The following is a 12,192-nucleotide window of genomic DNA, read 5'->3' on the forward strand; positions in this document are numbered from 1 at the left end:
CACTTTTAAAAAATACATAAAACATTGCACCCCACAGAAATCAGAATATTTAAAAACATAAACATTACAGTCATGACAAATGTTATACAGAAGACAAGTAAAACATACACTTTCAGCTAGATTTCCAGAAAAGAAACTAAACCAAAAGAGTAGTTAAAAGTTCATCTGTTTCTTCATTTATCTTTATATTGCTGTAGGGTACATTTAAGGAAGCTGGGATTTACGTTGGGAAGTGAAAATCTGGCCCTTCGTTATCTAATTTAGTGACATCTATGACTCTAAACTAAGACTTAGCATACTGTACTGATATGATGGCATTTTAGATTTTTTTTAAATGCACAATGTGGCTTTTCATTTTACCACATTGCCTTATGGCAATTTAATCTGACCACTGCTTTGTTTGACAATCAAAGCCAAAAAGCTGCATCTTTAACTACATTTACAGTACAAGCTGACTTCCAAGATTTCTTAAAGGAGTCCATCATTGGTTAGTATTAGGAATAGTAGCAGTAGGTTCTCTATCTTCCCTGTTGCTTTGCTGAAGCATCCGTTTTTCTTTGAACGCTTCTCTCAGTGCAGCCAGGATTAAGTCGCCTGTCTCTGTTGATTTTCGGGAGCCAGCCTAACAGCACAAAACACAAAAGTTTGTTCAGCCCACCCACTGTGTACAAGTATGGATGCTCAATTAGATCTTTTCCTCTTACATTTTTGAAACTTGCACTCTTTCTGAACCTCTCTGCAGGAGCTGGCAGAGGGGGAGGTGGAGGGAAAGGAATCGGAGTGTTTGTCTGACTCTTGTCTACCGTGTCCATGTCCTTTGGTGTTTGTTGAAAAGTGTTGCTGTCTTTGATGGAAGGGACTGGTGGCAACGGGCCCTTCTTCAGATAGATGGAAGCCCCTGCAGATCTTGGCAGTGTCTGAGAGATTGGGCCTATGTGCATATGACAGAACACTGTCTTAAAAAACATAAACAATAGTATTTTTCCTGAAACGAAAACATAAATAAATATTTGCACATACTAATAAACTTAACGGGATATAGTACCTCTGTTTCTCAGCTCTCTCTGCACAGCCTTCAGCCCTCCAAACTTGTTGATGATGCAGTCAACAGCTTCGGCAATGTCTTTGCCTTTCAAGTCTTCTTCTGTGAGTTTGGCCTGCATCAACAGTCTCCTCATAGCCGGGTCAAGATCCTTAAACTTCACCAAGCAGACATAACAGGGAGTCATTTATCATGCTATTATTAATGACTAATAACAGCTTAACAGTTACCCCATTAACATTTCACTGTAGAGTTTGACATACAGAACTTGAAGCTGGAGGAGCTGCCGTGGAAGATGTGTCCATAGGGAGATCTTTCTCCCCATTCAAACTGTGCAATGGTTCAATTCTAAAGAGAACAAAAGAACACAAAACTCTTTAACGCTCTTTCCTTCCCTCTAAAGACACGAAGTGGTGCTATCTTTCTCACCCCAAATCATCAGCAGGCAGTTTCCTCGTTGAACTGCCCACTGCTGTCATTTCAATCATGCTGGTCATCTTTTCTGTAAATATAAAGGTTGTGTTAAAATACGAGACAGGGCTGAGCCTTTGAGAGCATTTATACGTGTAGATGTGTTTGTTGTTATTCTAACCACAGGCAGCCTCCACGGTATGATGAAACTCTTCTGCCTCAGTCTCATTTGCAAAGTTGATGCCTACCTGGTAGTCCTGCGAAAACACAGCAAATCTACCCAAATCCAACCTAAAAGTGGCACTCTGATAATCAGAAAGCACGCATCGATGACAAAACAGGATCACTTACATCTGCGGGGAAAGTATGGAAGAAAGCACGCGCTGCAGTGTACTTGAATGGAATGTACATTTCCTGCTCCCACAGTAACTTGGCACGCTGTGTTTCAGAATGAGAGGAGTTGTTAGAGTTGCACAAGGAAAAGCACAGGAGCACCCATCTGGATGAGTCTTCCTATTGTTGCTGATGGAAACTTCAAAGTAGAGGAAACACTTCAAGCTGCCCCGTGCTGTGCCATGCTGGAAGCAGCGTGCACGTTTCAGCGTATGTGCCAGTTTGAGTGGGTGGAGTGAATGTGAGCAGTAATGATGTTCTTTTTACCTTGACGCAGTATAAGTGCAGGAAATAGGAATGCATGGACGAATCCTCAATGAGACACACCACACCGCATTCTAAGCGACTCCAGCTTGGCCTCTCCCCTGGGGTACTTATGGCCTTTAGTATCTGTGCTACTGTAGATTTCATCAGCTGAAATAGACAGTAGTGGTCCAAAGTGCATCAATACATGATGTGCAATTTATTAAGATACAAGGCACAGGCATGTTCATGTTGGTGTTAAATTTTAGAAAATTTAATGCAACTTCCTGGTGTCTTTGTGTAAATGTCTCTTCTGTAATGATCTTGTGGAGTTAGCTTTGGTTTGTTTTTCTGATATTTTGCATTAACCCTGTCCTTAAGACACTGTGCGCCCGTCCTCCTACACAATCACTTCTTTAATGAGTAACATCCGATTTTAAAAAAAGAAATCATTTACTTTCGAAACCAGCTCACGTTTCCTGACTGACAGTAACCCTTTGAGTCATTCTAGTTTCATTTTACAGCAAAGATGCGGCTCCTCAGAGAGACTGATGACCTCTTTTCCATTTAACTTCTTTCTGTTGCTTCAATTAGGTAATAGTGAACTACTTTTAAGTAATCCTGTAGTTTAACTACATTTTGTAATATCTTTCTGGTTGTTCAACTACATTCAATTTTGCGTGGTGATTCAAATAGAGTAGCTATTTTTTTTAAATAGTTTTTGTGCAATGAAATGACGAGATGTGCAGAGGAGGCATAGTGGCTATATTAGACAATGGATGCTAAAGATAGAGCTGCCATGCAGGAGGGGAAAAGGAAGCTCTCAGAGATGCACTGAGCACTTCTTTACTCCACTGACCTCTTTTCACTGCCCACGTGTTTATATTACCACTGCAGCATGCCATTGCCTTTTTGTCTTCTCTCTCCCTTAGTCTGTGTTTTGTCCTGCCTCCCTACAATCTCTTTTCTTTTCTCTTCTCTTACCTCTCAACCCCCAGCTGGTTATGACAGATGGCTTTCCCTCTCTGAGCCTGGTTCTGCTCGAGGTTTTATTCTGTCAAAAGTACATTTTTTTCTTCTCCCTGTTGCAAAATGCTTGCTCATATGGGGTTGCTTGATTTGTGGGGTTTTCTCCAATACTGTAGGGTCTTTACTTTACAATTTAAAGCACCCCGAGGCAACTGTTGTTGTGATTTGGGGCAATATAAATGCACCTGAACTGAATACTGTAATATAGTGTAATTTGACCTGCATTACACCTCTCTTCCTCTAACCCTGCAAAGGCCCAGGCAATGTATACATCAGGCAGATAACCATACACACTTGACCTATGTGTAGTGCATGTGAAAAGAGGTGGAAGCTGCTCACAGTCTGCAGAATGCAAAATCCAAACCTCGGCCCTATAGATTTACCACTGCATGTTCTTCTTCACTACATCCATGAAGCTTCTCTACAGTCTTTCTCTTTTCTTCCTGCCTGGCAGCTCCACTGTCTACTGTCTCTCCTGTGCATGTGTCCAAACCATCTCTGCCTTGTTTCTCTAACCTTTCCTCCATTCTGGTCACTCCCAATGAAAGTTGAAGCATCTTCAGCTCTGCCACCTTCATGTCCACTTCCTGTTTTTTTGTTTGTTCCACTTTTTCCACACCGCACATAATAGCAGGTCTAAGTCCCATATTGTAAACCTTTCTTTGCACTGCTAGCTATCCTGCTGTCACAAATCTCCCGCCCCATTCGTCTCTAATGAAACCAAACCTGGAACCTTGCACATTTTCAGTGGCATTTAATGTTTCGGTTCATGTATATTAGAGTTTCTGTCGATTTTTGTTGTGATTTGAATGTTTTAGCATTATAAATTGTTATAATTGTCTTTCATTGTGGTGGAGGCATGTGGGTTTGGCTCAGCGACAGGGGAGGGGTGGAGCACGGGCTAGGCATTGTATCTCTTGTACTTGTGCAGTAGTACACTTGGGCCAGGTGTGTGGAGTGAGTATGGACGGGCAGTTTGTGAGGTTGTGTTAGCAGGTGAGTGAACTTGACGTTGTTTGGAAAGACAATTTTATTGTGAAAGCAAACACAAGTAATAAAGGAAGGAAGCACCATAAAAGAACCATCTGTACGTGTCTCAGGGAACCCACAATGGCAGTGACATGCTGCATCATAAATTACTGTCAGTAGTTTGTACTTCAAAATGCACTTTCAAAGCAGCTTTTGCTCACCACAGGCAAGTCAGCCTCATCCAAACATGGAATAACAAGACTGCAGACTATAAGAGATTAATCAAGATATCTAATGTTCTCTGTTGTGCTGGTGACACATCTGTCTAGAATGTGTTAGTCAGGCTATACTGGCCCTCCTGGATCTGGATGTGTGTTCTTCACACTACAGATTTTCAGTTTAACATAATTCAGTTTTATCTACTGAGTGCCAGTTCACAACACCAGACGCAATGCAGTTTGTGTGCATGTAAACACAGGATACCATACAAGAACTTTATAGTGCCCTAAAAAGGGGTCATTAACCATTTACATGCCACTATAAAGGATGTATTTGGGAACTCTGGAAGTTAACCCTAGAATTTTGTTGGAGGATATAAAATAATGTATTTTTTTCACTTTTGTGATTTTTTTTCTCCATTTAGTATTTTTATGTTGCCAATCAAATGGCCATCTATGGCTGCACCATGAAGACGATTTCTTTCCTATCAGTGTCTCTGTTCTGGGTCTGCTCTGTGTCTTTTTTCCAAATTGTTTCTTCTTGGTAGTGATAATGTCAGTGTAATGTAATGAACTGGGAGAGCCAGTTTGTGCATAGCCTAATTTGATCTACACCAGAGAGAGCCGGCACAGTGCCTCTGTGTTTCACAACAGAAATGTTTTGGCCAGAATGAACACAGCCTCTACTCACTAAGCAAGAGAAAACAGAGGGAAGGTAACAAATACACCACAGAATTTAAAATTTAATTAAATAACTGTCTAAAGCCCTAACACTGAAAATTGTTTAAAAATGCCTAATTTATTTACTGCGGAGTGGTATTTAAATAATATTTAAATATTGTGGTTGATGCTCTGGCAACACAACGGTGCCAGACAAAACAAGCATCTGAGACTGCAGATGACAAGATTAGGCTAAATGTAAAACTAAAACAGCTCTAACACATGACCCATTCATACACCAGGCTCCTTCTGATAGTAGCAGATGATAACATGAAAACAAGTGTGAGCATGAAATGATTCAGAGAGACATACATCATAGTACATCGAGCTACTACAGTACTATTATCATCATGTAGAATTTAACAGATGGTGGGAATGTGTTTTACTCTCTTAAAACACATCCAATTTTCTCAGCTTTGTTATTTATTTTTCCATCATATTTTACAGCATTTATGAATAAATGTATCAAATAAATGTAACAAATAAACACCAAACATTTTAAATTGGACGCTAATCTGGTTAAAATGTCACTACACATGCAGCAAAAATGAGTATATTTCAGCTGTTTTCATACAAATTAATGAAGTGTACCTTACACTGCGGCTCCAGCAGACCGATGAGGATGCCTTTCTCACGGATCGTCAGGAGGTCACTTATAACCTGACTTCCAGTAATCAGAGCCAAGGCCATCACAGAGACTCCTGTTTTCCTCGCCTTACCTCAACCCTCTTAATCTCGCCTTTCCTCCTGTTCCAGATGCGTCCAGTGGACCTGTCCTGAACACACCACTTCCTGATCCTAACCATAGTTTGAATGGTAACGTTTCCATTACAGCATGTCATCATGCAAATTTATGGACGCCATGTATCCACTCGGCTTTGAGTAACCAAATGATTGAGGGTGCATACTCAAAGGTCACTTGTACAATCGTCAGTGAAACAAAGGAGTACTTATTAACCATATGTGGGATAAAGTGTAAATAAAGTCGTTTTTAAGGAAGGCAGTTCCCTGTTCGGGTTGGGGCACAACTTTTAAAGACAAACACAAAACTAAACACCTACATTCATACATTTGCTTAAGTTCTGTACCCAAGGAAATTATTTTAATTTCCCTGAATATTTCCATTTCCATGTTGCTTTAAATCCACGACCCTTCCAGTGGAAAATATTGACTAATTTTCTCCCACTGCATGAGATCAGGGTTTCACATAGAAATCTCAGTAGAAGGCATTAAAATCTGACATTGTTTAAGATTCAGTCACAAGGTTTAAAAAGTAGTTAGTATAATTATGTTCTCTAATGGTTTTGTGTACATGAAACATCCAAGTCCAATTGCCACACTTGAATTAGAGAGCTTGTGTTTTGGCTTTGCACACTTTAGAGTGAAAAAGTGAACAACATTTATCTTGAAGCCAAGTACAACGGGAAACACTAACGGCTTGGTATAGAAAGACATTTCAAGCAAGCGGAAATGTTTGGCAAGATTAATAACGAGCATGAACCATGTTAACACCTTCACTTCTCAAGGTTTATTAGTCCCTTGACAGCGCAGTGACATAACCACGTAAACAGTTGTGACTTGAAAAGAGGAATTAGTTGTATGTTATCTTGCCTAAGTAACTATCTTTTATGGCTTCCATATATCGTCTTTCATTGGTTACAGAGAGAAAAAAATCAGTTCCTAATGCTTATACAAAGTCTCTAAGCTTAATGCTTTTTCTTGTGTTACTCACAATCAGAATAAATGTAAAGTTTCCAAGTTTCTTAGTGTTCTGTATAAAATGAGCTGCCATGTAAAATGTGACAGGACACCAATGTAAAAGATAAAAAACAACATTTTATTTCACTTTAAGTAGTGAGAGTTAAAAATAAATGGCATTCTTTAAAGTGAGTGCAGGAACACAAAGAACGAGTAAAGTACAACAATTGATATGTGGATGGAAAATGTTGCTACTCTGGTTTTAATGCTACTTTTCTTCTGTGATCATGTTACCATGTTCTTCAGAAAACAATACTTCTCTCTGACTGTTACACACTCCTGATCCATCTCCATCCCCTCTGTCAGCTTCCTCCACGCCATCAGCTCCCGGAGGAACGGGCCTCTTGCGTCTCTTCAGCAGAGGGTTGTTGGATGTATCCAAGTCTTTGATCTTCACCTGGTCGTAGTCCACGCGCATCGTGGCCAGGGCACTGGTCATTTCCTCCTGTTGGAAGACACAGTTTGTGCTTTAAACCGGAGATAATGGTCCACTGCCATCTTGTGGCCAGATTCTGAAGTAAATACAATTCTCACCTTTACATCTTCCCATAGTTCCTTGTCCTCTGTCAAAACTTGAGAGGTGTACAAAGGTGTTTGAGGGACCACCATGGATTGCTGTTAAATAAAAACATTCACATCAGCGTGTGCAATGGAAGAAAACACAGAGGTGAACGGGCACAGGTGTTAACTCACACTAATCCAAGGATGGTTCATGAACTGTCCAATGGTCATCCTCTCGCTGGGGTCTGTCTTCAGTAACTGAATGATGAGCTGTTTGGCTGCAGGTAACATTAAAAAAGACAGTCAAGCAATCCAACAGGGCAACGTGCATGTGGAATAAAGATATGTTTATGGGTTTATCTCAGTTGTTATGTTGCAAAGGTTCTCAATTCTTCAGTGATTGGAAACTGGAAACGAGAACTAATGTAAAAGAACAAAAAAAAATCCTCTTCTCTCAAGAGAACAAAAAGATACACACAGACAACACCATGGGAAGTTTAAACATACAGAGATCTAGTGTTGCAAACCATGAGGTTCCTATTACAGCGGAAAGTTTATGCAGGTCATTTCCACTCTCTCTGTTAAGCACATGATTATGTTGTTAAAGCGTGCGAGGATTAAAGTGAGGCTGAACGCTGAAGCGCCGTGGCGCAGTAATTTACACTTTGTGGACCAATAGCATATTCATTTAGAGCCTCTCTCTACTTGCATTTTATTTCACAGCAGTGCAAGTATTGTTTAGTTATTCTGTTAGTCTGACCTTCCTCAGAAACGTCTGCCCACTCTGGGTTCAGAAACTCATATTGGCCCAACCTGATCCTCTGTTTCATGCCTGGAGAGATAGCCTGGCTTGTGTTTGAGTAGAATGGAGGAAACCCACAGAGTCTAGAGAAGAGAAGAGAAGAGAAGAGAAGAGAAGAGAAGAGAAGAGCAGAGAAGAGAAGAGAAGAGAAGAGAACTTTACACTTTCTTAATTTTGCACTATGCAGAATTGATTTTTAGTCATTAGTATTGCTAATTAGAGAGGCACAAGATACTCACAGGATGTACATGATTACACCCAAAGACCACATGTCACATGATTTGTCGTATTTCTCTGGCCCAAGCACTTCTGGCGCTGAATGGGCAAACAGATACAACACGATAATGTGGGCAGAGTCACACCAAAATGTCAATCATATGCAGACACACATGGAGACAGTAATAAATAAAATAAAACAACTTTTGACTCTAATACTGACAAATACGCAGTGCACCTGAAACTCCTGCGATCACATTTCACTGGACACTCACCTACATAATACGGAGTGTAACATGGAGTTTGCAGGGAGTTGTGCAGCGTCATCTCCTTAGCAAAGCCAAAGTCAGTCAGCTTTAGAGTAGCGTTGCTCTCTTTAGTTGTGTAGAGCAAGTTTTCAGGCTGTGGTGAGAATAACAAACAAGGAAAATCTGACTGTGTTTTATAAAATCTTTTATTAACTGTGTAAATGATTTCCAGGGCACAGTGTACTGCTGCATCTCACTAATACGCACGCAGTGGCCTTTTTCAATGCATCAACTTTACACTAAAGTTAGATTGGTCTGTCACCATCATCTTATTACATATGTACACTTGACATTGTATTTAAAACTCTGGGTATGTGTCATTTTGCTGTGTGGAGGGTTAACTTTTTAATGCAATGTTGCACATTTTAACCAGACTTGCAGTCTTCAGCAGCTTCTGAAAGAACAGCATTACAGTACCTTTACATCTCTGTGAGCAATGTCCATGTGGTGGAGGTATTCTATGGCCATGCCAATGTCATGCATGATCTCCGACACCTCTGATTGGAGGATATGAGAGACATGGTAGCACAGATTGCAATGCAGAAACCATTAAATGAAACTGTTAAATGTGAACTCGAACCCACCTCTCTCTGTGAAAGCCTGGTCCCCTCTGGCCTGAATGCGACTGAACAGTTCCCCTCCCTCCATGCTGAGACAAGATTAACAAAGAGATCAGAACTGGGGCAGTGGGGGTACTCTTGGCAAATGACTGCAGTTGTCCACTGCAATCACGGTTTTATAACAAAGCAAGTCATTGTCCCGACTATTAACTGCTCAGGCGGGTTCAGTCTTGAGGGTTTTTGTTTGACCACCATTTCTTAGACTTGCATGCATTCAAGTATTATTATTATTATTATTATTATTATTATTATTATTATTATTATTATTATTATTATTATTATTATTATCATTATTAGCTATTTATATTTATTTATTTTATTACTTATTTTGTTGCGTCCACTTTGAGTTTTAGTTTAACTGTTTTAACAAGTTAAAATTTAACTGGAAGCAAAATAACAACACAAAGGAATAATACACATGCTCACATAAACTCACATTTTTTAATTTTGGCTGTTTCTACGAATAATCACACTCAAACCACCTCTTCAGCAAAGTTATAATGAGTTTTCAAAATTCTAGAGTGTTTAAAACACCATTGATTAATCAGTGAAATGACAAAATGATTAGGGGAGATCGTGGCTCAAGAGTTGGGAGTTCGCCTTGTAATCGTAAGGTTGCCGATTCGAGCCAGGGTTGGCTCGGTCGTTGTGTCCGTGGGCAAGACACTTCACCCGTTGCCTACTGGTGGTGGTCAGAGGGCCCGGTGGCGCCAGTGTTTGGCAGCCTCGCCTCTGTCAGTGCGCCCCAGGGTGGCTGTGGCTACAATGTAGCTTGCCATCACCAGTGTGTGAATGGGTGGATGTGTAAAGCGCTTTGGGGTCCTTAGGGACTAGTAAAGCGCTATACAAATACAGGCCATTTAGTTACAATATTTACTTTGAAAAGTCTGTTGATTAAATCAGATTCACAAACTGTTCTCCAATATCTGTAAAAGCCATTTTTAAGCAACGGATTTTGCTTAAAGGTGCCAAAAAAACAGTGTGTTTATTCTCACCATTCCATAACAATGAGGAGACATTTCTTCCCATGGTGCATGTTCTCATAGAGGCTGAGTATCCGTACAATGTGGGGACCTCCGGAAGCTCGCCAGTGCAGCTCGACCTCCCGTCGAGCTTTGGGAGTGTCGTAGAGAATCTGTTGAACGTGACAAAATGTTTTAAACATTATAATGAAATGCTTCCAAATGCAAATCAGTGTTCAAGGCAGGCAAAATTAAAGGCATTAAATTACTGCTGTTTGCTGAGCAGTTATTCCAGAGGGAGCAATAAAAGTCAGGATTTTAAAGCTGCACTAAGCACACATATCCCAACAGCTGTGACAATGCAAGCTGAGTGCTGAAGGAGGAAGATAACACATCAACATACATTGCCACTCACACAAACCTCCAAAGAAAAGACGTGGAGGAACTGGAGTGATTGCCCTTCCTGCCTAATTCTATAAGGCTTTCCTGCAATCCCATAGCCAGCTGTTTATTTAATTAACACCAGTTCCTTGGGAGTTGCATCAGGAATTACATCCTGTGTGAAAATCCGCCAAATCAAACATGAGGAGCAACCCAATCTGGCAACAGCCTTGTGAATAAGAGAGTGGCTGAAAGTAGCTTTAGAGCTGCATTTCTCCCAACACATAAGCTTTTGTGGGCTCAACATTGCTGCATGGATGAGTGAAAAATGCGGGATTTTTTTTTCCCTTTTTATATGTCAGAGACACTGGTATAAAGTTTTAACAGAGAAGCTCATTGTCCACATAACAACATCACAACAGTAAAAACTGTGCAGCAGCATCCCAGACAGCATACAACAGCGTGTGAGACACAACTACTGTCTGGGTAGTTCAAAAGGCAAATCTGCTTCAGGTTACTCCTCCATTCATCCCTGGTTCATGTGTATCATATGATATATCATTCAAATAAATTTGAAGCTGCCGCACATTAAAGTTTACATCAAATCCTGAAGATAAAACGACATTAGGATATTTGCACAGATTTCCAGTCACCATTACACGGTGCAGACCACAGCAACTGTGGGGAAATGAATAATTGATGGCTGTTCTCTTTCTTTCCAGCGACAACAACAAAATAAAGCGGCAGGCACAGTCACAAACCTTGAGCGCACATTTCTCTCCTGTTTTCTTGCAGTAACACTCCAGTACTTTGCCATTGATTCCCAGGCCAAGGACCTGAGATGTTATTTTGTAGTCATCGGTCACCGCGTTTCTCCTGAACTCCAGTTTGAAGTAAGCAGGTGGCTGGAGGTCAGTCAGGCCGCTGCCCAAGTTGGAGTCGCTGTTGGTCGCTGTCCCGTGCTGCGCGGTAATAGAATTTACCGACTGCTCCTCCTGGTAATGATCCATTTTTTCTCTAAAAGCCGACGGTGGCGCAGAAAAGAAAATGTCACCAGGCTCTGCCGCATAAAATACCCAGTGTCATCTTAGCTCATCCACATATATCCAGACGACTTTCTTACTTACTTACAACACGTCACGATCCATTCTTTTTATGGCTGAAGAAAAAAAATGAGGCAATCTAAAATAACAAAAAAAAAAAAAGAATCCTCGATGAGCAGAAAAGGGAGGGGAACAAGCACCGTTATACTGTCACGGACTTCAAACGACTTCAGCAATTGGCTGTGTAAATGTAGAGGTTATAAAAACACAACAAGTGGGGGAAAAAATCTCGGCAAAAAAATCTGGTACCTTTGCCTGGTCCTCATCACTGTTATCTGTCTCTTCCTGCAAGGCACACCAACCTCTCCAATTCCCTTACGTCAGCGCGACGAGGCTCAAATTCATGGACCATTCACAGTTTTCTTAAAGGAACAATCCCGCGTTAAGACGCACGGCAGGATCTCAGCAGACAGAGCAAAGACCTGTAGTAAGTACGCGACCATTCGCCTTCGAGAGTGTAACAAAACGGAACTCGGATCCTCAAGAATAAAATCTGATCCAATTAGCAAGAAATTG

General features: G+C 40.8%; 2 protein-coding genes across 2 annotated transcripts; both read right to left on the reverse strand.

Annotated features, from left to right (window-relative positions):
• Window positions 1–481: 481 nt before the first annotated feature.
• Window positions 482–5,923, reverse strand: LOC102780943 (actin nucleation-promoting factor WASL). Its single transcript, XM_006806731.3, has 9 exons — window positions 5,617–5,923; window positions 2,114–2,260; window positions 1,805–1,891; window positions 1,635–1,710; window positions 1,472–1,544; window positions 1,306–1,390; window positions 1,046–1,199; window positions 705–931; window positions 482–622 (listed from the first exon to the last, which is right to left on the reverse strand). Exons 1-9 carry the CDS (start codon window positions 5,713–5,715, stop codon window positions 482–484), a joined length of 1,089 nt encoding a protein of 362 aa, XP_006806794.2. The 5' UTR covers window positions 5,716–5,923.
• A 918-nt stretch (window positions 5,924–6,841) lies between these two features.
• LOC102790044 (MAP kinase-activated protein kinase 2-like) lies at window positions 6,842–12,104 on the reverse strand. Its single transcript, XM_006806681.3, has 11 exons — window positions 11,701–12,104; window positions 11,335–11,590; window positions 10,226–10,365; window positions 9,195–9,259; window positions 9,028–9,107; window positions 8,578–8,704; window positions 8,326–8,401; window positions 8,045–8,169; window positions 7,477–7,562; window positions 7,318–7,398; window positions 6,842–7,228 (listed from the first exon to the last, which is right to left on the reverse strand). Exons 2-11 carry the CDS (start codon window positions 11,581–11,583, stop codon window positions 6,992–6,994), a joined length of 1,266 nt encoding a protein of 421 aa, XP_006806744.1. The 5' UTR covers window positions 11,584–11,590; window positions 11,701–12,104; the 3' UTR covers window positions 6,842–6,991.
• Window positions 12,105–12,192: the final 88 nt, after the last annotated feature.

The sequence above is a fragment of the Neolamprologus brichardi genome, chromosome 5 (assembly GCF_056152115.1).
Source record: "Neolamprologus brichardi isolate AB-2024 chromosome 5, ASM5615211v1, whole genome shotgun sequence".
NCBI lineage: Eukaryota > Metazoa > Chordata > Actinopteri > Cichliformes > Cichlidae > Neolamprologus > Neolamprologus brichardi.